This window comes from Hippocampus zosterae, chromosome 11 (genome assembly GCF_025434085.1).
Source record: "Hippocampus zosterae strain Florida chromosome 11, ASM2543408v3, whole genome shotgun sequence".
Taxonomy (NCBI): Eukaryota; Metazoa; Chordata; class Actinopteri; order Syngnathiformes; family Syngnathidae; genus Hippocampus; species Hippocampus zosterae.
This window is the reverse complement of record NC_067461.1, coordinates 21,735,850-21,757,756: the sequence shown is the minus strand read 5'-3', so window position 1 is coordinate 21,757,756 and position 21,907 is coordinate 21,735,850. Positions and strand designations below refer to the sequence as shown.

Below are 21,907 nucleotides of genomic sequence, written 5' to 3'. Positions count from 1 at the left end.
ATGGAGCTACAATCAGTCACCTCCTCTACATGGATGACATAAAGCTGTATGCTAAGAGCGAAAGGGACAGATTCCCTGATCCACACAATCAGGATCTACAGCAGCGACATCGGGATGTCATTCGGGCTTGAGAAATGTAGTCGGATGGTGACTAAGAGAGGAAGGGTAGTCCGCACTGAAGGGGTCTCACTCCCTGAAGGAACAATAGCAGACATTGAGGACAGCTACAAGTACCTTGGTATTCCACAAGCCAATGGCAACCTCGAACTGGCAACAAGGAAAGCGGCTATGGCCAAATACCTCCAGCGAGTGAGGCAAGTCCTAAGAAGCCAGCTCAATGGCAAGAATAAGACCCGGGCAATAAACAGCTATGCCCTGCCAGTGATCAGATACCCTGCAGGAATAATAAGGTGGCCAAAAGAAGAGATTCAGACCACGGACGTTAAGACCCGAAAGCTCCTAACCATACATGGAGGGTTCCATCCCAAATCCAGCACCCTGAGACTGTACGCAAGCCGAAAGGATGGAGGCCGGGGACTAGTGAGTGTGAGAGCCACTGTCCAGGATGAAACATCCAAGCTCCATGAATACATCAAGGAGAAGGCTCCAACGGATGACATACTCAGAGTATGTCTCAGACAATGGGGAACAGAGAATGAGGCGCTGGAAGAGGGACCATCATGGGAGGACAAGCCCCTACACGGGATGTACCACCGGACCATAACGGAAGTGGCTGATCTCAAGAAGTCCTATCAGTGGCTAGAGAGGGCTGGCCTGAAGGACAGCACAGAGGCACGCATCCTGGCTGCTCAGGAGCAGGCCTTGAGCACCAGAGCCATCGAGGCCCAGATATACCACACCAGACAAGACCCAATGTGTCGGTTGTGCAAAGAGGCACCTGAGACGATCAAACACATAACTACAGGGTGTAAGATGCTGGCAGGGAAAGCCTACATGGAACGCCATAACCAGGTGGCTGGCATAGTCTACCGAAACATCTGTGCGGAGTATGGACTGTAAACCCCAAGGTCAAAATGGGAAACACCTCCGAATGTGGTGGAGAATGACAGAGCGAAGATCCTGTGGGACTTCCAGATCCAGACTGACAAGATGGTAATGGCGAACCAACCAGATATCGTGATCATAGATAAAGGGCAGAGGAAAGCCGTTGTAGTGGATGTAGCTTTCCCATGTGATGGAAACATCAGGAAGAAGGAACATGAGAAACTCGAGAAATACCAAGGGCTCAGAGAGGAGCTGGAGAGAGCCTGGAAGGTAAAGGTGACAGTCATGCCTGTGGTGGTCGGAGCACTCGGGGCAATGACCCCCAAACTAGATGAGTGGTTGCAACAGATCCCGGGAACAACATCGGACATCTCAGTCCAGAAATGTGCAGTGCTGGGAACAGCAAGGATACTGCGCAGAACCCTCAAGCTTCCTGGCCTCTGGTAGAGGACCCGAGCTGAATGAGGGACGGACACCACCCGAGGGGCGAGATGAGGATTTTTTTTTTCATATATTTCAATGCTACAAATCATTTAGAGGTGCTTAAAAACATTCTAGAGAGAGTTCAGCCCCCTTAAAATAGGGCTAACGACGGCACTGGTCATACCCCACCTCACACCCCAAAATAAGTACCAGTAAATTAAAAAAGATAACATTCATGGACATTCTAGCACAGGCAATATGGGCCTTAGAGCCACCTCAAAAAAACTCCATGATGGTGCCATCATGTTCTGATCATCTTCCTCAAGGTCCCCTTATATAATACAGTATTCGTACACTTTACTGCAGTGGTGTTAAACTTATTTGACACTGTGGGCCACATACGGCCTCGGCAGATGTGAAGTGGGCCAGACCATTAAAATTATCCATCCATCCACCATCTAACGCTTATCCTGGGCCGGGTCGCGGGGGCAACAGCTTTAGCAGGGAAGCCCAGACTTCCCTCTCCCTAGCTACTTCGTCCAGCTCTCCCAGGGGGATCCCGAGTCGTTCCCAGGCAAGCTGGGTGACAGTCTCTCCAGCGTGTCCTGGGTCTTCCTCTGGGTCTCCTCCCGGTGGGGCATGACCGGAACACCTCACCGGGGAGGCGCTCAGGAGGCATCCGAATCAGATGCCCAAGCCACCTCATCTGGCTCCTCTCGATGTGGAGGAGAAGCGGCTCGACTCTGAGCCCCTCCCGGATGACCGAGCTTCTCACCTTATCTCTAAGGGAGAGCCCGGACACCCTGCGGAGAAAACTCATTTCAGCCGCTTGTAACCGGGATCTCGTTCTTTCGGTCACGACCCATATCTCGTGACCATAGATGAGGGTTGGAACGTAGATCGACCGGTAAATTGAGAGCTTCGCCCTTTGGCTCAGCTCCTTCTTCACCACGACAGACCGATACAACGTCCACATCACAGCAGACGCTGCACCAATCCGCCGGTCGATCTCCCGCTCCCTTCTGCCCCCACTCGTGAACAAGACCCCAAGATACTTGAACTCCTCCACTTGGGGCAAGATCTCCTCCCCGACACTCCACTCGGAGCACTCCACCCTTTTTCGACTGAGGACCATGGTTTCAGATTTGGAGGTGCTGATCTTCATCCCAAGCGCTTCACACTCGGATGCGAAACGCTCCAGTGAGAGTTGGAGAGCCCTGTTTGAACGAGCCAACAGCACCACATCATCTGCAAAAAGCAGGGATGCAATAATGAGGCCCCCAAAACGGACACCCTCAACGCTTCGGCTGCGCCTAGAAATTCTGTCCATAAAGGTTATGAACAGAATCGGCGAAAAAGGGCAGCCTTGGCGGAGTCCTACCCCCATTGGAAACGATTCCGACTTATTGCCAGCAATGCGAACCAAACTCTGACATCGGTGGTATAGTGACCGAACAGCCCGTATCAGGGGGTTCGGTACCCCATACCTTCGAAACACCCCCGACAGAACTCCCCGAGGGACACGGTCAAACGCCTTCTCTAAGTCCACAAAACACATGTAGACTGGTTGGGCGAATTCCCACATACCCTCGAGGACCCTGTTAAGGGTGTAGAGCTGGTCCACTGTTCCACGGCCGGGACGAAAACCACACTGCTCCTCCTCAATCTGAGGCTCGACTTCCTGACGGACCCTCCTCTCCAGCACCCCTGAATAGACCTTACCAGGGAGGCTGAGGAGCGTGATCCCTCTATAGTTGGAACACACCCTCCGGTCCCCCTTTTTAAAAAGAGGGACTACCACCCCGGTCTGCCAATCCAGAGGCACTCTCCCTGTTGACCACGCGATGTTGCAGAGGCGTGTCAACCAGGACAGCCCCACAACATCCAGAGCCTTGAGGAACTCCGGGCGGATCTCATCCACCCCCGGGGCCTTGCCACCGAGGAGCTTTTTAACCACATCGGTGCCTTTAGCCACAGAGATAGGAGAGCCCACCTCAGAGTCCCCGGGGTCTGCTTCCTCCAAAGAAGACGTGTTGGTGGAGTTGAGGAGGTCTTCAGCTTGACGGCATCCCTTACTGCTGATGTCCACCAGCGAGTACGGGGGTTGCCGCCATGACAGGCACCAACCACCTTACAGCCACAACTCAGATTGCCCGCCTCAACAATAGAGGCACGGAACATGGTCCACTCGGGCTCAATGTCCCCCGCCTCCCCTGGAACATGGGAAAAGGTCTGTCGGAGGTGGGAGTTGAAACTCCTTCTGACAGGGGATTCCGCCAGACGCTCCCAACAAACCCTCACAATACGTTTGGGTCTGCCAGGATGGACTGGCATCTTCCCCCACCATCGGAGCCTACTCACCACCAGGTGGTGATCAGTTGACAGCTCCGCCCCTCTCTTCACCCGAGTGTCCAGAACATGCGGCAGCAAATCCGATGATACAACTACAAAGTCGATCATCGAACTGCGGCCTAGGGTGTCCTGGTGCTAAGTGCACATATGGACACCCTTATGTTTGAACAAGGGGTTCGTTATGGACAATCCGTGGCGAGCACAGAAGTCCAATAACAAAACACCACTCGAGTTCTGATCGGGGGGGCCGTTCCTCCCAATCATGCCCCTCCAGGTCTCACTGTCATTGCCCACGTGAGCATTGAAGTCCCCCAGCAGAAGAAGGCAGTCCCCAGCAGGAGTACTCTCCAGCACACCCTCCAAGGACTCCAATAAGGGTGGGTATGCTGAGCTGCTGTTTGGTGCATATGCACAAACAACAGTCAGGACCCGTCCACCCACCCTAAGGCGGAGGGAGGCAACCCTCTCGTCTACCGGTGTGAACCCCAATGTACAGGCACTGAGCCGGGGGGCAATGAGTATGCCCACACCTGCTCTGCGCCTATCACCGTGAGCAACTCCAGAGTGGAAGAGAGTCCAACCCCTCTCGAGAGAACTGGTACCAGAACCCAAGCTGTGTGTGGAGGAAAGTCCGACTATATTCAGTCGGAAATTCTCTGCCTCACACACCAGCTCGGGCTCCTTCCCTGCCAGAGAGGTGACATTCCATGTCCCAAGAGCTAGCTTCTGCAGCCGAGGATCAGACCGCCAGGGTCCACGCTTTTGGCTGCCGCCCAGCTCACATTGCACCGACCCCTTTGGCCCCTCTCATGGGTGGTGAGCCCATGGGAAGGGGGACCCACGTTGCCTCTTCGGGCTGTGCCCGGCAGGGCCCCATGGGTGTAGGCCCGGCCACCAGGCGCTTGCCAACGAGCCCCACCTCCAGGCCTGGCTCCAGAGTGGGGCCCCGGTGACCCGCGTCCGGGCAAGGGAAACCTTGGTCCATATATTGTAGTCATCATAAGGTTCTATGAGCCGTGCTTTGTCTGGCACCTCACCTAGAACCTGTTTGCCATGGGTGACCCTGCCAGGGGCATAAAGCCCCACACAACTTAGCTCCTAGGATCATTGGGACACGCAAACCCCTCCACCACGGTAAGGTGACGGCTCACGCAGGGGCATTAAAATTATACCATACAAAAAATATCCAAAATATCATCTCTTTCCTTTGTTTGGGTTTTGTGAAGCGCAAAAACATCTTGGATTTCCTTTGACAAATGATTGCATTGCAACTGATCCCACTGATTGTACAAAGGCACAAAACTTTGAACAAGCAATTTTTATTGAAAAATATAGTCATGCATTTTAAGATGAAACGAGATTTCTAAAGAAAATAATTTTTGAACAATTTACACATGTGCAAATAAAATCTAAATATAATCCCTGCCTGCACTTTACCAACTAAAGAGAAAGCAGTATGGCCCCTAGCGGATAATCCATGAATTGCATTTTATTAAAATAGTCTTTTATGCATTTTTTTCACATTTAAATTGTCCTGCAGGCCTGATCAATCCTCGAGGGCCGGTTCCGGCCCGCGAGCCGTATGTTTGACACCATCTCTTTACTGTATACGGTATGGGTCATGTTCATATAGTTCAATTACTAACAGACACTATTACAGTTTAGTTTTTGTAATTTGTGAGCTATTGGGAATTATTTTTCATCCAATGAATGATTATCAAATGATGTGATTTTTTTGAATAGCCACTGAGCACACCCCATAACCCTTGTGAAGATAAACGGAAAATGGATGGATGGATGGATGATTGAAAGGAGTATTAAAAACGTAGTATATTTCACAGATACAGATTTCAAAATAACAAATACAGAAGTGCTTCTTTCCCATAAAATGCCACTTCTTGTTCTGGGAAGTTCACTGTGAAGATGTTGAACACTCTTTACTGAAGAGTTGTACACAAAACAATGCGACACAAATTGACAGAATATTTCAGGGATTGGCAAATCATATGCATACAAAAAAGTCATTAAATGGAATGTACATTAGATATACTTCCAGGCCTCATGTCAATGAACATAGTTATCACAGGGATCAAACAATCTGTGAAGCATCAACCACCTCAGTCAGCACAAGTGAATGTGTAACGAGTCACGTGTCGATATTCTTCGCCAGGATGAAGAAGGCAGCCAGGAAATGAAGCCTAATAAAAGACACAAAGCGACTGTTATTATTTTATTGCGACTGAATATTATTATATGTGTGCGCTTACGAGACGTTTTACCCCAAGTTTCAATATTTAGGAATAAATATTGTTTTTGGACTCAAGGAGACTTTGGCTGGTTGAACGTGTTAAAGATCTATTTTTTTGTCATCACATCGTGAAATTGGGCGCAGCTGAAAGCTTGGTTCAAATAAACCTCTGCCGTGTTAACAAATTGCTCACTGTCACTTCATCGTTATGTATTTGGGGCAGTGTTCAATGTGGATCTAATTTTGCTGATATCAGACTATACAGGTAATTTTTTCACCCCAATATCGGTCTGATCCTTTAATTAACGGTACATCACTAATATTTTTTGCTTCATAAAGATGAACTCTTGAGAAAAGGACCTTGAAAAAAAAACGCAATTTTGTGTGATGGGGGTTGGGGGTTACAATTAGATTATTTTCAATAACTGCTCAGCCCTAGTCAAAAGGTGATTCTGGTACAGTGCACTCCGCTTAATAGAACACCATTGGGCCGAAGCGCTTCTGTTCTACTAAGCGGGGTTTCTATTAACCGGAGACACTTTATTAGGTACACCTTCAGACACGTCGACGACCAAGTTATGCACGCAGAAAAACCCCTGCTGACGAGTTTGAAGAGATATTTCGACTGTGGACGTCCATATCTTTAATCAAACAACAAAACAACGACTTTAATCAACTTCAGTCAAACATCTCAAATCACGAGAAAAATTTCGTTACTTTTGTCTGGAAACAGGAGTCCGTAATTTCGCGGTTGACTTCCCTCTCAATGCGCTGGATAAGAGGGAAGTCCTGGAAACCGCGGGCGTACCTTCTGAGAATCCGGCAATGCATCGTATCGTCTGAGTATGTCCTTCTTATCCGCAGGTGATAGCCCTCGTCTCTTGAATGAAGTTGAAGCCATTGTGACGTGCGTGTGTCTATCTGTGGAGTGACGCGCGCTACCTGTTACTGTATACGGCTAGAACTACCGCGTTTTCTCGCGATAGTGGTACAGTATCGCGATAGCTACACTTCGTCTCTCTCTCGTCTCTTGAATGAAGTTGAAGCCATTGTGACGTGCGTGTGTCTATGTGTGGAGTGACGCGTGCTACCTGTTACTGTATACGGCTAGAACCACCGCGTTTTCTCGCGATAGTGGTACAGTATCGCGATAGCTACACTTCGAAAACCACTAGTTTACAATGTTCATTGCTTACGGCCTGTTCTATTAAGCGGAGATCTGTTCTACTAAGCGGAGTATCTTTATAGGAAATTGCATTAGGCAAATCTGTTCCAGAGCCTTTTGCTCTATTAAGCGGATTACTCTATTAACCGGTGTTCTATTAAGCGGAGTGCACTGTATTTGAATTTATCCTCAATCATCATGAATATTTGATCATTCCTCTAAAAAATGTCTTCGGACACCAATTTTGAGGGTCTCGTTTAACACAGTACGATAGCGAGTCTGCTCAACTTCATTTCCTTGTACCACAAATTGATCATTTCAAGTAGCGCATTACAAACAGCATCGCATTTAATAGAGCTCACAATGTGTTTTTCTGAGTGAATTGCATACCTGGTTGACAGCATTCGGCCAATTCTGTGTCTCCAAACAGAAAGAGCAGTGTTTCCCATATTGAACTCCACCTTTACCGATGATAGAGCCATCCAAGACGTTAGCTGTATAGAATTGGATTCCTGGTTGGCTGGTTGAAACCTCTAAAATGCGACCGCTGGCTGAGTGAGAAACCCTGAAATTACAGGGTGGCAATGTGAGACAAATGTCGAGGATGCGTCTGTGTTTTTCATAACGATGAGGCTAACCTAGCAGCAACCCTCTCAGTCCATGGCTCTCCAGGTGACGACAGACAAAAGTTGTGGTCAAATCCCCCACCTGGAACTTTCTTTAGCCTAGGACCAATCAGAACAGCTTGCCTGAGGTCAAAGGGTGAGCCATCCACGACTTTGATTTCACCTGGAAATGGAACAAAAATGTTTACTTTCTGAATGGTAAATCTAAATGAAGAACCTGGTGAATGATGAAACAATGTTTTCATCCTACAATAGTCGGTTTGACGGTTTACCGTGGTTTTAAAAAGTCAAAATTTCAATTACCGCTAAAGCTGTCAGTCACCGGGAATTATGTTTTCTTTTGTTTTTTGCGGGGACTTGTGCGCAGCTGCAATACGATTGGCTGTTTGCAGAGATCACTTAACGAGTGCCTCTCTAAAGTTAATGACGAGAGGTCCTGCCTCTCCCCACCCACCCCTTCTGGGACATTGTGACGTACTCAGAAAAATGAAAACATAAGAATGTCATTTCTTTATTTCCTTCTTTCTTTCTTATAGGGGAGAGACGGTATTCTCTCTCTCTCTCTCTCAGAGAATATAGAATATATGAGAATATACTGTACTAGCTGGTTCGCCGCTCTCCGGGCGGCTCATCAGCTAGTTCCTGCGGAAGGCTGGTACGGTGGTGGTTCGCCGCCCTCCGGGCGGCTCATCAGCTAGTTCCTGCGGAAGGCTGGTAAGGTGGGCCTTCGGCCCACAAAAGTGTTGTTGCTTGGTTCAACTTTTTGTTCATCTTCATTGCTTATCGCGAAAATAAAGAGATGTTTAGCTCTACTAAATAACTAACAATTTCATTGCAATGCTTGTGGGTAGACAACATTTTTTCGCCAAGATGCCCGCGCGATCGTAGTGAGCCACTGCCTGAGCGGAGCAGTGGCGGCGCAGTGGCGGCGCGCAGCGGCGCGGTGAAGTAGGTACGTTTTGAAAAGGGACAGACGGAAGGACAGACCGCGTGCGGGATGACGCGCAATATATATATATAGATGTTCAGAGAGAGAGAGAGAGACAGGTTGACATCCTGAAGCCGAAATGAACATTAATTTCATCATGCAACTAATCCAGATGAAGAAACATGCAACTTCAGAAAACCAGCTCAGCTCGGCCTGAAAATGCATTTAAAGCAATAAAAACTGAAATTGAGTGTCAGACCTAAACAAAAGGCTTTATGCACCTTTCAACATGTATTTAGTTCAGGTTGAACTCTCTCAGTGAGAGAGAGAGAGAGAGAGAGAGAGAGAAATAAAACAGTGTTCAATGAAGAAAATGTCACATTTTTTTAAAAAAAAATGACATCTTAAAGCTGTGATTTTAATAACGTGAAACAGAAAAATTTGGGCTAACGGTTCTCAAACTGTGCAAACATATCAGCTCATGCCTACTGAACAGCAAACCAACAGCAAGTATGTACAAGAACTCATTTTGCACATTTTTTTCACAAAAATCAAATACATTAAAAAAATTCTAAACTATTCCTGTAGCTAATTTTGCCCCGCATGTCATTAAGAATCTGCCAAAAATTATTTGACATACTCACATTCTAAACGATGTCTGCTATCTAGAGGTGACTAGAGATATTACGATTCAAAACCATACAGTGAACCCCCGCTATTAGGGAGTGATTTTAAGACCCTAAAAATATTTTTTAAATGGAGAGAGACCTTCAATATGCAATTACATATTGAAAAACAAATCTGGGAATGGCGACTCCTCAGATGCAGGTAGAGTAGAGTTTATAATTGCACTTTGTATTGGTGGTAACTAATTGAGGGGGCCACGAAGAGCCGCTGCCAGTTGCCCATCCCTGTTTTATACTCAATTTATTTGCGGTCTGAGCCAAGCAAATTAAAGTTTAGATAAACTACAAGTAACTATTGAGCGTGTTCATTTTCGTATCTGCTATAATCTGCAAGAAATTTCGGGTTGCATTTTACAGACAACTATTAAATGGTTTTACCTGTGGGAATAGACGTGTCATCAACTGGCAAGTAAGAATGAGCAATGATGGACACTTCATGGTCGTAGATATTATCTGCAGCCTGTACAAACACACAAAACATAACTTGAAAATTCACAATTTGGTGAAGTCCGTGGGCTCCAAAGTTCAGGCTGTCATTGCAAATGCTTTCCATCCAAGTATTAAGATGATTAATCTGGTTATATCCAGCAACGCAGAATTTCATTGGAAACCCTGCAATGGTTTGGTACTCATCTTTTTTTTACTCCGACTACAGCATGGACAAAAGAGGAATAGATGACTGACTTTCATCAATTACTACAATGAAACTGCACTTTTAAGTGTTCATGCGGTTATATTTTTGTTCCACAAGTATCGAAACCTAGCTTAACAAAACAACACTCTTTCAACACTGGAAAACAAATTAGACTTCAAGAATTTGCATCTATTTACTGCTACTGAAAAGTCTATACTATATAACTAAATATGTATTGTATTGTACCTTGCTGCTGATATGAATCTATTATGGCTGGCGGGGGTCGGGGTTAGCGTCAAATTGTTAGCTTTTGGCTAACGTCCGTCTTGTCCGCGAGCTTCCACTATGAATGCTTGAACACTACGTCACTGGAGCATCTGCAATTTGCGTATTGTCGAACATACAAGTCAATTAATTATCAATGAACTCTTTTCAGCTCACTTGAGGAATTATTTGTAACAATCAGTTTTAGATTTAAAATAGGTCCTCGAACATGTATTTTTACCTTTCCAGCAAGGTTGAAATAGGAGTGGTTGGTGAGATTGATTGGCGTTGTTTTAGAAGACTGGGCTTGATACTCTGTAGTTAGTGTTTCCCCCTGTACAGAATACAAAAATAGTGAAAATTATTCAACATTTAGGAACACAAATCAGTTTAAGTATTGAAAATTGTGGTTTTAAACTCAAGGAATACAATACCCTATTGTTGGCCTGAAATCCTAGTCGGATCAACTTTGATTGAAAAAAAAAAATCATTTGATTTTAGAGGTGTACACACACACACACACACACACACACACACACACACGCACACACACACACACACACACACACACACACTTGAAATGCCAGGGTTTTTTTTAAAGTTGTCACCTTCCCACCACTACCACCATTATTGTGAACTATTGCATGAACAATTTGATTGAGGTATTAAATGGAATCTTTGTGTGTGCTTGTGTGTGTGTGTGTGTGTGTGCATACATGGATGGAAAACAGGCAAGACATCGGCCCGTGAGGACCGGAGATGGACATGCCTGATCTATATAATTCAAGTTTAAGAACACAATCAGACATGAAAGACAACATGAAACAAATATAATTTTCTCAAATTTTCCTTGATTTTCACATGCGTATTTGCATAATATGCATAATTTGCATATGAAAGGATCGCTGCGATAACGATTGCCATCTTCCGAGCAGGAAAAGTACGTCATCAAAGTTGCAGCATAAAGAAAATACCAATGTGTGTGTGTGTATGTATGTACTGTGTATGTATGTGTGTGTGTATATATATATATATATATATATATATATAATAAAGCGGCTGGATAGCTCAGTTGGTAAGGCATCGGCTTGGCATACGGGAGACGGTGGTTCGAATCCCGCTTGGGGCAAAAATGAAAAATGAGCACATAACACCATCCTGTGTGGGTCCTTGGGCAAGATCCTTCACGCTAATGCCTACCTCATACAATGATGAGAGACAATAAAACGAATGACATGCCGGCTCAGACGTCGCCCGGCCAAACAAGGTCTGCGTCAGGTGCTGGGGAACCAGAGCACCTTGATGAAAAATGGGCTACTGGAACAAAGCGGAGATGGGCGAGATGCGATAACATGGCTCTGTTGGAATGCTACTACTCAAGCAACCCTAGTCAGAGGGGTTACATGCAGAGAATGTGGGCTAAATGGTTACTTCGAAACCCACAGTCACGGTTGACCGCGAAACAACTAGTAGCTCAGTGTTCCAACATCCACAAACGGCAACTGCTGTCACAACTTGAGATTGATGAGGTACAACGCAGGTTCCATGGTGAAGGGCCCCAGGCTGCCAGATCAGAGGAGGAGGTCATACAAGAGATTGGGACGCAAGCCCCAATGAATGCAGATGATGAGATTGGGTGGCCAGCCCCAATGAATGAAATGCTGAGCGAGGCAGCAACTGACCTGAAAGTTAAGATCATGGCGAGAATGAAAGCTGGGCAACCTAGAAACCGATTACAACGGCTATGTGAAGTACCATCTGAAAGTCTCATAGAAAGTGTGAATGCAGCACTGAGGGCGATCCCTACCGTAACGATCACAGAAACCAATGAGCTGATGTACGCTTCAGCATCAGTGATCCTGGAGACTCTGGGCTATAAGAGCAACCATGGAAGCCATGAGATACGTTACCCACCATGGAAAAGACGGTTGGAGGCTAAGGCCCAGAGAGGTGTGATGAAAAGACCGACACCCGAGAGGTACATCCAGATGACCATACCTGAAGCACTCGAAACTGCCAATCAAAGGCTCCAAGCCTTGTCCAGTCGCCTAAAGCGGTACACGAAAGAGAATGAGGCCAGACGAATAAACAGGCTGTTCGCAACACAACCTGCGAAAGTGTACGCTCAGTGGCAGGGTCCTAACAACAGAGCTGACCCACCAAGACTGGAAACTGAAAGGTACTGGAAAGGCATATGGGAGAAGGAGGTTGCACATAACAGCAGTGCACAATGGCTGGTGACCCTGAGAGAGGAGCACAACAACCTCCCTGAACAGAACCCAGTTACCATAACAGTGGCAGACATACAGGAAAGAGTCTCAGATATGAAGAACTGGACAGCACCAGGCCCAGACATGGTCCACACCTACTGGCTAAAGAAACTCACAGCACTCCATGAGCGCCTAGCAGCACAAATGAACCAGCTGCTGAGGGATGGGACTCACCCAGAATGGCTAACCGAAGGGCGAACGATCCTGATCATGAAGGATCCCTCGAAGGGTGCAGCCCCATCCAACTATCGGCCAATAACCTGTCTCTCCACAACATGGAAGCTCATGTCAGGCATCATTGCGGCTAAGATAAGTGGACACATGGATCAATACATGAACGAAGCACAGAAGGGCATTGGTAGAGATACCAGAGGAGCCAAACATCAGCTCCTGGTTGACAGAACAGTCGCACAAGACTGCAGGTCCCGACGTACCAACCTGTGCACGGCTTGGATTGATTACAAGAAAGCCTATGACTCGATGCCACATACATGGATCACTGAATGCTTGGAGTTGTATAAGGTGAACAGGACCCTAAGAGCCTTCGTTGCGAACTCGATGAGGATGTGGAAAACCACACTTGAAGCCAATGGCAAGCCACTTACCCAAGTGTCCATCAAATGTGGCATATACCAAGGTGATGCACTCTCCCCACTGCTGTTCTGCATAGGACCCCGAGCCAAGTAATCACCAAGACAGGCTATGGATACCGCCTCAGAAATGGAGCTACAATCAGTCACCTCCTCTACATGGATGACATAAAGCTGTATGCTAAGAGCGAAAGGGACATAGATTCCCTGATCCACACAACCAGGATCTACAGCAGCGACATCGGGATGTCATTCGGGCTTGAGAAATGTAGTCGGATGGTGACTAAGAGAGGAAGGGTAGTCCGCACTGAAGGGGTCTCACTCCCTGAAGAAACAATAGCAGACATTGAGGACAGTGGCAACCTCGAACTGGCAACAAGGAAAGCGGCTACGGCCAAATACCTCCAGCGAGTGAGGCAAGTCCTAAGAAGCCAGCTCAATGGCAAGAATAAGACCCGGGCAATAAACAGCTATGCCCTGCCAGTGATCAGATACCCTGCAGGAATAATAAGGTGGCCAAAAGAAGAGATTCAGACCACGGACGTTAAGACCCGAAAGCTCCTAACCATACATGGAGGGTTCCATCCCAAATCCAGCACCCTGAGACTGTACGCAAGCCGAAAGGATGGAGGCCGGGGATTAGTGAGTGTGAGAGCCACTGTCCAGGATGAAACATCCAAGCTCCATGAATACATCAAGGAGAAGGCTCCAACGGATGACGTACTCGGAGTATGTCTCAGACAATGGGGAACAGAGAATGAGGCGCTGGAAGAGGGACCATCATGGGAGGACAAGCCCCTACACGGGATGTACCACCGGACCATAACTGAAGTGGCTGATCTCAAGAAGTCCTATCAGTGGCTAGAGAGGGCTGGCCTGAAGGACAGCACAGAGGCACTCATCCTGGCTGCTCAGGAGCAGGCCTTGAGCACCAGAGCCATCGAGGCCCAGATATACCACACCAGACAAGACCCAAGGTGTAGGTTGTGCAAAGAGGCACCTGAGACGATCCAACACCTAACTGCAGGGTGTAAGATGCTGGCAGGGAAAGCCTACATGGAACGCCATAACCAGGTGGCTGGCATAGTCTACCGAAACATCTGTGCGGAGTATGGACTGGAAACCCCAAGGTCAAAATGGGAAACACCTCCGAAGGTGGTGGAGAATGACAAAGCGAAGATCCTGTGGGACTTCCAGATCCAGACTGACAAGATGGTAATGGCGAACCAACCAGATATCGTGATCATAGAGAAAGGGCAGAGGAAAGCCGTTGTAGTGGATGTAGCGGTCCCAAGTGATGGAAACATCAGGAAGAAGGAACATGAGAAACTCGAGAAATACCAAGGGCTCAGAGAGGAGCTGGAGAGAGCCTGGAAGGTAAAGGTGACAGTCGTGCCTGTGGTGGTCGGAGCACTTGGGGCAGTGACCCCCAAACTAGATGAGTGGTTGCAACAGATCCCGGGAACAACATCGGACATCTCAGTCCAGAAATGTGCAGTGCTGGGAACAGCAAGGATACTGCGCAGAACCCTCAAGCTTCCTGGCCTCTGGTAGAGGACCCGAGCTGAATGAGGGACGGACACCACCCGAGGGGTGAGTTGAGTTTTTTTTTTTTTTTTTAATATTATAGCTGGCAAACAATGAAAATATTTATTCTAATTAAAAACGCAACTGTCATAATTAACAAATGGACTAAAAATTAATCGTGATTACTCATGCATTTTTTATCGTTTCTGAATTTCCTTTGATATTTTTTGTCCTATTTTTCCCCATTTTAATGCTCTCATCAACATGGAATCATGAATCAGTTTTATATGTTCAAAATGCAAATATTTACTGAAATAACTATTTCGATTTTCAATTTTACATGAACATGAACCGGAGGGCGGCGAACCAGCTAGTAAAATTATAAAGTGCACATCTAAGGTAAACTAGTACTCAGCCTATAGTGGATTTAAGCCATGGTTGCATACTTCGTTTTTCGCAAGTTTGCTTTGAACACAGCAGTCACGCTATGTTGATTCTGTTGATCCTTCTTGCGCGCAAGTCTCTCTACGGTTTTATGTAGACATCATTTCGGGTGACTACACTTGGTTAGATGACAACACGGGAGACGTTTTATTTTCAGTATGGTCGCTACGACTGCACCGCTGAACTCTCGACGTGCGTCAGCGCACCATCGGTGTCAGACGAACACAGAGAAGCTCCACCCCTGTTATTTATATGTCACGGAACACGGTAACCTTCCAACACAAAATAGTTCCAAACATCGAACTGAACAGAATGCCTGCTCTTATTTCTCTCCCGAAACAGTGTCTTCTCCCGCTTGGTGTAACTTAGCCTTCTCCGCTACGTACAATTTCTGTTCATAGCTTGTAATGGAGGCTTTCGCTGGCAATCCGTAGTGGAGTCGTTAGACGCAATGCGAATGATTTCAGCTTGAGTCTGGCTGTGGACAATGGTGACAGCCTTGCATGCAGTAGCCATACATTTAGCTATGGCTTCAGCAAAGTTGTTCTTCGTCGTTTTATCAATTTTCTTCTCTTTGAAATGATCCATAACTGTCTGTCTTAGACAAGGGGGCGGAGTACACACATCAGCTGTGTGCTTAGCCATTAAGTGGTATTTCAGACTCGACATGCTATGATGATAGCACAATTTACTACTGCAAAAACATCCACTCCAATCCAAACTCTCTCTCTCTCTCTCTCTCTCTCTCTCTCTCTCTCTCTCTCTCTCTCTCTCTCTCTCTCTCTCTCTCTCTCTCTCTCTCTCTCTCTCTCTCTCTCTCTCTCTATATATATATATATATAACTTGCGTATAGCACTTTTTTACACAACGAGTTTGTCATTTTCGGATTCAGCGACATCAAAATGCGCTTCAATCGCTGGACCTTTCTTTGCACAAAAATGTTGATCAGTGTACTTGGAAATCAAATTGCAGGCATACCAAACCGCCAGTTGGCAAGATATTCCCACCACTACTTGCAAATTTAAGAGGTTTGTAGTTTAATCTGGTAAGTGTTCAATCTTGGAGCGGAGCAGTTTGTCGTGATACTGTGGCGTACCACTGTCTAGTTGTTTACCTGCAGTGTGTAGGTAACAGAGACCAGTAACGTTCCAGGGTAGCCCTGGTCTCCATCTGGACTGGTAAGACACAATTTCACACCATCTTTCACTGCTGTAGCAATCCAAATTGCCTAAACAGAGAACCATACGATAGATGATCACGATTCAGCAAGGTTTGAGCTAGTACTGAAAAGAAAAATTCACAAAACAAAGCAATGCAGTGAAGAAAAGTCACATAGTGGTCGGGGCCCGCCCACCAAGTTATTTGTGCCTCCTCACTTGAGGCACAAGCTCTAAAAAAAAAAAAAAAAAAAAAAAAAACAATTATTTTTTTAACGCTTTCCCTGCAGCCTGATAACCTGATTAGCTGTCCACTGTAGAAACCGCTGTCCCAGACAGAGTTAATAATGGTAACTATGCTGTGATGAAGAAACAATGGTGTGATTTTGTGTGTTTGAAGGAAATCTAATCTGCAACATCTTTATCAACAAGACATATGTTTCAAAAATAAGCATAAAAACAATAAACCTGCCTTTGTTATATATAACACATAACATTGAATACATTTTTTTTCTTTATCAATAAGTCCCCTTTAAAGAAGCATTTTAAATGTTAAATATCAGGAGCAAATTATTCAGCAAAATATTCAGAACCTTTATAGCACCTTTACACTCTTGTCATCTGTCATCTGCGCTCTAATGTGCTCTAAGACATATATAGTACTGACACCATGGCCACAGAGGTTAATTGTCTCCCCGGGAAAACAAGTTGAAGCGGCCATACCTGGATGCCATTTTATTGGGGGGCTTACGAAATAACTGAAAATATTTAATGAGCATTTTGTTCATGTTAATTTTCAAATGTTCCAAGGTCCTGCTCAAATGCTTTTGCTTGCTAGATGCCACAAAACAAAATCCCAGTTCTGCTTGAATTGCAAAGTGTTGCTGAAATTATTTGCACAACACAAAGGCTGTATATGGATTTTTTTAATGATATTTTTGGAATGCCTTACTTTTATACAACATATGCAAAGTTTCAATTGCGTTTCATTTATTTGTATTTTTTATGTTTTCATATTTTGTTATTTTATGTTTAATTAGTGTTTGTTTTACTGGAAATGTTTCCAGTTAAGAGAATAATGTTTGCTACTACGTACAATGTTAATTTGAAAAAATAAAAATGTTAATTAAAAAAACTAAAGAGACCAAATGCCTGTTCATTATTAATGAAAATGTCTTATTTTCTTATGTAAACAAATTGCTCTGGATCTAAGCAAAAATATATTTTAATTGAATACGTGAATATTCTATAACATTTTCCAAATACAAAAATATTTTATAAATAGCTAGCTCGCTAGCTAGATAGAGTATAATTCATAACTGATCTAACAAATATTTGATAGATGTGAAATGTGGAATAAAAGAAAAAAGATTCAATTGATAGAGATCAGACCTGAGTAGAGCTTTCCATTTTTATTTAGATTTTTTTTCTTAATCTCAAAATTAGTGTGCAGTTACTTAGAATTCTCTGTACAGCATGGGGACAAAAGGTAGAAGTAAATTGAATGAACAAATAAAATAAAGAAAATCGGCTTTTACTTTCACATCTGATTACTGATTAAGTCGGATTGAGTGAGTTATGTAGTTTCTATTTTGTCTTACCTTATTGAAGCCGCGGAGGCCTCCATGTAGAGCATGAGGTCCATTGTTGATCTCTAATTGGTATGTTTTTCCCTCGACTACAAAACGTCCTTGAGCAATCCTGTTGGCGACACGGCCAACCACAGCTCCAAAGAACCGCTTGTCTGACACGTAACCTGTCAACAGCAGACAGGTGTGTTTTTTAAGTCATACAATCCAGTTTGTCTTCCATGGTTGAACACATTTTAAAGCAGTCATGCACGAACCCTAACCACACAATATGTCTCACTTATATAGCCCGACCGCTTACCTTCCAGGTCATCATAACCCAAGACAACATCCTCCATCTGACCGTCTTTGCCCTTGCTACAAACAGACCTAATGATCGCCCCCAGTGTCAGGACCTCCACTTTCACTTGAGAGGACTGGAGCGTCCACAGATCCACCTTGCTGGACAACTGCCCCCATGGCTGACTTCTGACTTGCGTCATCTTATTCACACAAGATGTGGCTGTGTCTGCAAACATGGGAAATACATGTTTTTATTGGAATATAATTACCCCATGATAAATATTTCGAATAACTGTTACTATTAGGGTTGCAAAATTATATGAAAGTTCGAACCTTTAACTGGAATAAGGCAGACATTGATCATGCTTTTTTTAATTTGCAAAATTAATAGGACTTTTTGGAGATTGGAGATGGGCTGTTCCCATTTACATTTTGACTGGGACTTTGTTGGTATTTTTTTTTATGAAATGTGCATTTTTTGTCAAGTGGGTTGCGCTGAGGGATGGGTAGTATATACTGTAACTCAACATTCACATTTTTGTTGTTCGATAAAATCTTCATCACTGCAAGTTCTACTTGCAAATAAATCCGTTGAAGCGACATACTTTTTAACCCCATTGCATGAATATCATATGACATATCCCAGCCGAACATGCCATCGGAAATTTACCGGTACTTGGAATTTTCCTCCCCAAGCAACCCTAATTGTTATTGTCATTTATATGCACTTATATTTGAGTGAAGTCCCTGATTGTGTTTGATATAAAGTCTCAAAACGTTCTGAAATACTGTATGTGCTCACAACACAGATGCATTGGCACAAACAATTATGCTCAGTGATCAAAGCCGTCGCAATATGGCAGGAAACCCAGGCAATTGGTTCGGACCCTGAGAGACAGGAAACATTATTCGAATATATAAACCAAAGGCACTGCAACAACACTTGGCGACCAATCGCGATCAGCATTCACATGCACACCTCTACTTATGCCTACTTCAACCTGTGAAACTATCAACTCAATCGCCACTGTATTTTGCATTTTATGGGCATTAACCTATTTCCTCTTCATAAATGTTCACTATAGAGAAAAGGCTTAATGTCTCTTAATGGAAGAAAAGTAAAACCAATCGCTACCAAAATTCATGTGCACACCCCCACCCATGCCCACGTTAATGTCTGAAAATTAAACAATCACACCAATATTTGAGATTTTATGGACATTACTGTCTTCCTCTTCATAGGCGTAGGACACTCAAGCTTCACATGCAAAATGCTTAATGTTCATCAACACTAAAATATTGAAGTGATTGTTTTGATATTTTTAGCGATTGATTTGGGCATAAATAGAAATGTGCACATGAACTTTGGTGGCGATTGGTTGCAGTTTTCCAACAATAAGCCACATTCAGCTTTTTCTCTACAGTAAACAACTATGGGGAGTAAAAAGTTTAAAATCCACCTATTTTCAGAGGTTGAGGTGGGGATAGGTGGAGATGTGCATGCGAATTTTGGTGGCGATTGGTCATGGTTTTTCAAACATTATTTTTTACCCTATTTTAACGATCCGCCCTTCGTCCACGATCTGGGTACCCTTCTGGCATCGTTCAAACGTCTTCCGTCACCGATCTTTTAAAGCGCTTCGGTTCCAGTGCCCCCGCACACCCCTCCTAAAAAAAGCATCCGTGCCTGACGCCATGGGAGAGAGGCTAACGATAGAGCATTATCCGTCACTAGGGGGGCACTACTGATCCCATCTTGAATGGTGCCTTTTGCGACAACTGCAAGTATTATCATAGAGAAAATTTACATTACATATACAAATGATGTAATGAGTACGTCAACACCTTAACCATATTGGACATGGCAAATTGTGAATTGTGTTTCCTCCTTGGAGATTTATCATCAAACAAAGACTCAGTGGATTAATTCACAATTATTGCTATTGATCGTATATTATCCAATCTCAGTTTTACAATATTATTTGCCGAATTTATGGTTAATATTAAAGCCACATACATACAATATGGTGGATATATCGCTTTGACCCGGTTCAACAATCAACTGCTACAGAATTGACAAGATAAGGGAAAATAATATTTGTATTCAATTTAGATTTCCAAAGACTCTATGGCTCCCATGACATTAGCAGTTCAAATGCCTCTTTTGTTGCTGACACTAGTGTAATATGTCCTTCCTCACTTGAGGTACACGGCACAGTGACGCAACATGACAGTCTAAACCTGTCAGCGCGCACACACACACGCGCACGCACGCACGCACGCACACACACACACACACACACACACCCCTAGCTTTCTTAAACGGCTGGATCGATAGTTTGTGAAACGGGTGTCCGACTGTCCGAAGGTGCAGTCCTTTGTTATTTTCTCTGACTGTACACTCGGGGGCAGTGTTGCTATAAAGATACTGTTGAGATGAAAACCGAAGGTTCTCAACAGACCAAGGAGACCAAGTGAATCGTACGAACTAGTGTTGTGCTGTTCATAGCCTGTTAAGAAAATAGTGTTTGGCTCAACTGTGGCCTTGTTATTTTGACTCCCGAAACCAAACTTCGTTTCACCTTAAAATTGGAACCCCGGTCAAGACACAACTCACTTTCTTCGTTCTTGTCGTAGTTTAGGACATGACTTCCTGTTACTCTTTCACTACGGTCTGTAAGGAAGTTTTCAATCAAGAATCGTTGACAACCCCCGGATATATTTATATGATGGACTCACTACTACCACCTACGTGCCGTATCGTGAAGTAAAGCCACCGGGGGCCATCTTGACTTGACTTGAAGACAGAGCATCGGTTTCTCCGCGGCGTTTTCTGTCTCAGCGGTGAAAATACCAAAATGCGAAGCGTACGATTGTATCATTAAGTATATTCATATTTCATAGTTAAAAATGCAGTTATTAATTCCCACTTTTGGGTGTTTTTTCCCGGGTGCTCCCCAATGATTTGCATGCAATATTTGTCAGAACCTTTATTGAAATGAAAGCAAAGTACTTTAGAAAACATATATTCGATTACATATGCAAAACTAACCTTTGATGAATGGTTTGTGAACCGAATAGTTGATGAACGATTGAAGTGCGAGCCCCTCAAACAACGAACGAAAAAAATAACTGAAGTTTTCGGTCTCAAGGTGGCAACGCAAAGGCTGCTCTTTGGCGTCAGCAGCGAGAGTCCAAGTCTGCGTCCCTCATATATATACGTCCGTGTTGTCAACACGAGCTATCTTTTTCTTCTAAATGCTGCCAGGCAAGACACGGCCGCGTACAGTACTGTATCGCCGCCATCCTCTGGCCGATTTTTTTGTTGCGCCTTCTCGCGATTCCTTGTTCCACAGCACATGCCAGAGTGGAGTTGCAGGGCGCAGAATTGGTCATATAACGGTGTGTCGTAGACACGACAGTACAGTATAGGATACTGTACAGTTCCCTCCAAAGTTATTGGAACGACAAGATCAATTCCTTTGTCTTTCTTGTACAGTATACTGCATTTGGGTTTCAGGTCAAAAAACGAATATGAGACAGAAGTTCAGAAGTCCAGCTTTTTTGTCATAATATTTACATCTAGTTGTGTTAAACAACTCAAGACAGAGCACGTTTCAAGTGAGCAAATGTATTGGGAGAGACATTATTGTATTAACTCAAAGTAAATAGCATTTAATATTTGATGGTAATAACCATACCAGTGCTCGTAATTT

At 44.6% G+C, this 21,907-nt stretch overlaps 2 protein-coding genes across 6 annotated transcripts in view; one reads left to right on the top strand and one right to left on the bottom strand.

Moving 5' to 3' along the window:
* Window positions 1-21,907, top strand: part of si:dkey-191g9.5 (rap1 GTPase-GDP dissociation stimulator 1) — a 214,079-nt gene that overhangs the window by 163,201 nt on the left and 28,971 nt on the right. The window lies entirely within an intron of this gene.
* On the bottom strand, window positions 5,466-21,391 carry galm (galactose mutarotase). Of its 4 annotated transcripts, XM_052081140.1 has the most exons (10): window positions 21,244-21,391; window positions 19,017-19,079; window positions 18,211-18,417; window positions 17,922-18,076; window positions 16,278-16,391; window positions 10,573-10,665; window positions 9,812-9,893; window positions 7,832-7,982; window positions 7,584-7,758; window positions 5,466-5,978 (listed from the first exon to the last, which is right to left on the bottom strand). In XM_052081140.1, the coding sequence occupies exons 3-10, from the start codon at window positions 18,389-18,391 to the stop codon at window positions 5,898-5,900; spliced, it is 1,032 nt and encodes a 343-aa protein (XP_051937100.1). In that variant the 5' UTR covers window positions 18,392-18,417; window positions 19,017-19,079; window positions 21,244-21,391; the 3' UTR covers window positions 5,466-5,897. The 4 variants fall into 4 exon arrangements, with proteins under 4 accessions (XP_051937100.1, XP_051937103.1, XP_051937099.1 ...); XM_052081143.1 differs by lacking the exons at window positions 16,278-16,391; window positions 19,017-19,079 and adding an exon at window positions 20,774-21,024 and having other exon boundaries at window positions 21,244-21,360; XM_052081139.1 differs by lacking the exons at window positions 19,017-19,079; window positions 21,244-21,391 and adding an exon at window positions 20,774-20,933.